Raw genomic sequence first — 3222 nt, 5'->3', positions numbered from 1 at the left:
ACCAAAACGCTGGCTTGCATCCATAGATGCTTCTCAAGCAAATCCCGGGACGTCATTCTCCCCCTGTACTCAGCCTTAGTGAGGCCACAGCTGGAGTACTGTGTCCAGTTTTGGGCTCCACAATTCAAAAAGGATGCGGAGAAGCTTGAGAGAGTCCAGAGAAGAGCCACACGCATGATCAGAGGTCAGGGAAGCAGAACCTACGATGACAGGCTGAGAGCCCTGGGGCTCTTTAGCCTGAAAAAGCGCAGGCTCAGGGGTGATCTGATGGCCACCTACAAGTTTATCAGGGGTGACCACCAGCATCTGGGGGAACGTTTGTTCACCAGAGCGCCCCAAGGGATGACGAGGTCAAATGGTCACAAACTACTTCAAGATTGTTTCAGGCTGGACATAAGGAAGAACTTCTTTACTGTCCGAGCCCCCAAGGTCTGGAACAGCCTGCCACCGGAGGTGGTTCAAGTGCCTTCATTGAACACCTTCAAGATGAAACTGGATGCTTATCTTGCTGGGATCCTATGACCCCAGCTGACTTCCTGCCCTTTGGGCGGGGGGCTGGACTCGATGATCTTCCGAGGTCCCTTCCAGCCCTGATGTCTATGAAATCTATGAAACACAGGCTCAGGATCAGCAGGCCCTGAGGAGGACTTGAGGGGCATCCGGACCCTCTCCACCAGCCACCTGCCTTTGCCCATTACTCCATCCAAAGCTGTCGCCCTTCCTGGGAGCCCCACAAGCTCCATGACACGAGGGTGTCTCAACTGGTTCTCTGCTTGGAGGGCAGTTCTGCTCTGTCCACCCATCTCGGCCTGGTCTTCGTGCCCCCTCCAAGAGGCTTCCTGGCACTTTGCTCTTCTGTCCCCTCTGGCAAAAGCCAAGGGGCCCCAGAGCCTGTGGTGGTGCCCAGTGGCCCCTGACACCCGCATCTCTTCCCCACCACAGGTACATGGAGGTGGCCAACAACGTGCAGAAGGAGGAGACGGTGCTGAGCCTGGGCTTCGTGCTGCTGGACTGTGCACGGCTGAAGGGTGCTGTGGTGCAGCACTGCACTGAGTGGCAGGGCAAGCTTACGGCCCTGCTGCGTGAGACAGCCAGTGGGCGCCTGCGCCACCTGCATGCCCACCTACGGGACAGTGCCTGCAGGTCAGCCGCCCCCTCAGCCTGGCCCCACCCCCAGCCTCCCTTGACTCAACCCTTAGATCGTGCCCTCTGGTCCCCCATAGCCCTACCCCAGCCCTGGCCCCAACCACCCTTGACCCTCACCCCCAGGCTCTGCCCTCTGGTTTCACATTGACCCACGCTACCCTCTCAGCCCTGGCTCCACTCCCTCGGCCTGGCCATACCCCCAACCACCCTTGACTCCACCCTGCAGGCTCTGTCCTCTTATACCCCACCTTGGTCTTGGCCCTGCCCCCTTAGCCTCAGCCCACAGTCCTGCCCCCTTGGCTCTACCTGCTCAGTCTTGCACCTGACCACCTGCTTGGACCCCCCCATTCCCCTGAGTTCTCTCCAGCTCTGGATGGTAGTTCAGGCTGGTGGGTCTGAGCAAAAGGGGCTGGTAGCCTGGACACCTGGATTCTTTCTAGTTCTGGGAGGGGAGTTGAGGGAGTGGGGAGGGGGCTGGGAGCCTGATGCTGTCCCCTCCCTGCAGCGTGAGCCGGCCCCCGCAGACCTTGCAGGAGCTGGGCCAGAGCCTGCAGCTGCTGGAGAACCTGCAGGCTGAGCTGTCCCAGCTGGAGGCTCAGATCCCACCCATCCATGACCAGTTTGCCATCCTGGACAAGTACGAGGTGCCCGTGGAGGAGGAGGTGAGGCCCTGCCCCTGTCCCTGCCCTTCCCCTCCCCTCTCTCATCCCTCCCCCACCCCTGGCACCTTCTATTGCTCCCTGTCTTGTTCACCGTTTCAGCCTCTTCCCAACCTCTGGCCCAACTGGCCCCACTCTAACCCCAGAGCCGGGGAGAACCCAGGCATCTGGACTCCCAGCCTCCCTGCTCTGACCTAGCAGAATCCACTTCCCTCCCAGAGTGGGGGTAGGACCCAGGTGTCCGTGCTTTCAGCTCCCTCCCATTTGAAGCCAGTAGATCCCACTGGCTAACAGCAAGCTGGAGGCAGGGGCATGGGGTTTGGTGGGTTAGAGCTGTGAGGGTTGGGAGCCTGGACACCTGGGTCCTATCCCCATGCTAGGAGGGGAGTGGGGTCCAGCAGGTCTGAGCTGGCAGGCGAGGAGCCTGGACTCCTGGGTTCTGCCCTCAGTCCTGGAGGGGGTTAGTGAGGTACAGGGAGGATAGGGGCCAGTGCCGCTTATCCCATCCATTGCTCTGCTCTCTGCTCCCTCCCTTGTGCCCATGCTCCATCCTCTGTTCCTTGCCCAATCCATCACTCTGCTCCCTTCCCCATCTGCTGCTTCACTCTTGGCTCCCTGTCCTGACACCTACCTTGTGCCCCAGGTGCTGCAGCTGCTGGGTGGCCTGGGCGGGGAGTGGTTGGCCTTCCAGCAGTGCATGTTGGACAGTGAGGTCATGCTCAAGCGCCACAAAGAGAAGTTCAAGACTGGCCTCATCCACTCAGCTGACAACTTCAAGAAGAAGGCCCAGGTTCTCCTGCAGGACTTTGGCGCCAAAGGTATGTAATGGGAGCGGAGTTGGGGGGCTGCTGCAGCCCCCAGTTTGTCAGGGTGGCAGTGCCAGGCTTGGCTTGTAGACCTGGTTGAGCCTTGGGCTCTCCCAGAGCTGGGGAGGAAGCCAGGAGTCTAGGCTCCCAGTTTCTCCCACTCCAAGCCAGTAGACACCACCGCTGTCTGACTGGTGGTGAAAGGAGCTGATGGCATAGGGGTGGAGGTGGGATTTAGATGGGCGTGTCAGTGGGGGTGGGGGCAAGAGCTGGGGTCTAGGTGGGTGTGGCCATGGGGAGAAGTGGGTGGGTCTTCGATGGGTGTGCCTGTGGGGGGGGAATGTGGCCACAGGGTGGGAGTTGAGGGGGTGGGGCTCAGGTGGGTATGCCCATGAGGGCAGGGCCAAGGGGGTGGGGCTTAGGGGAACACAGTCAGGCACAGCCGTGGGGGGTGGGGCTTGAAGGGGTTGGGTTGAGGCAGGCACTCCTATGGGGGCTCCGGGGGGAGCACAGGGGAAACTGCCCATACCCCTCTGTGCCCACAGGCCCCTTCAGCAGTGCAGTGCCATGCGCGGCAGCACTGGAGCAGATTGCGACACTACGTCAGGTGC

The 3222-nt window shown here is 60.8% G+C and overlaps 1 protein-coding gene across 1 annotated transcript in view; it reads left to right on the top strand.

The window, feature by feature from the left end:
- DNAH2 (dynein axonemal heavy chain 2) overlaps positions 1 to 3222 on the top strand; it is a 109339-nt gene that overhangs the window by 48987 nt on the left and 57130 nt on the right. The window contains 4 exon segments of the mRNA XM_014526887.2: positions 943 to 1143; positions 1652 to 1808; positions 2449 to 2623; positions 3157 to 3218. Of these exon segments, the coding sequence (XP_014382373.2) occupies positions 943 to 1143; positions 1652 to 1808; positions 2449 to 2623; positions 3157 to 3218 (595 nt within the window).

Source organism: Alligator sinensis, unplaced genomic scaffold, assembly GCF_000455745.1.
Source record: "Alligator sinensis unplaced genomic scaffold, ASM45574v1 scaffold1745_1, whole genome shotgun sequence".
NCBI classification, from domain to species: Eukaryota; Metazoa; Chordata; order Crocodylia; family Alligatoridae; genus Alligator; species Alligator sinensis.
This window is presented reverse-complemented; position numbering and strand designations above follow the sequence as displayed.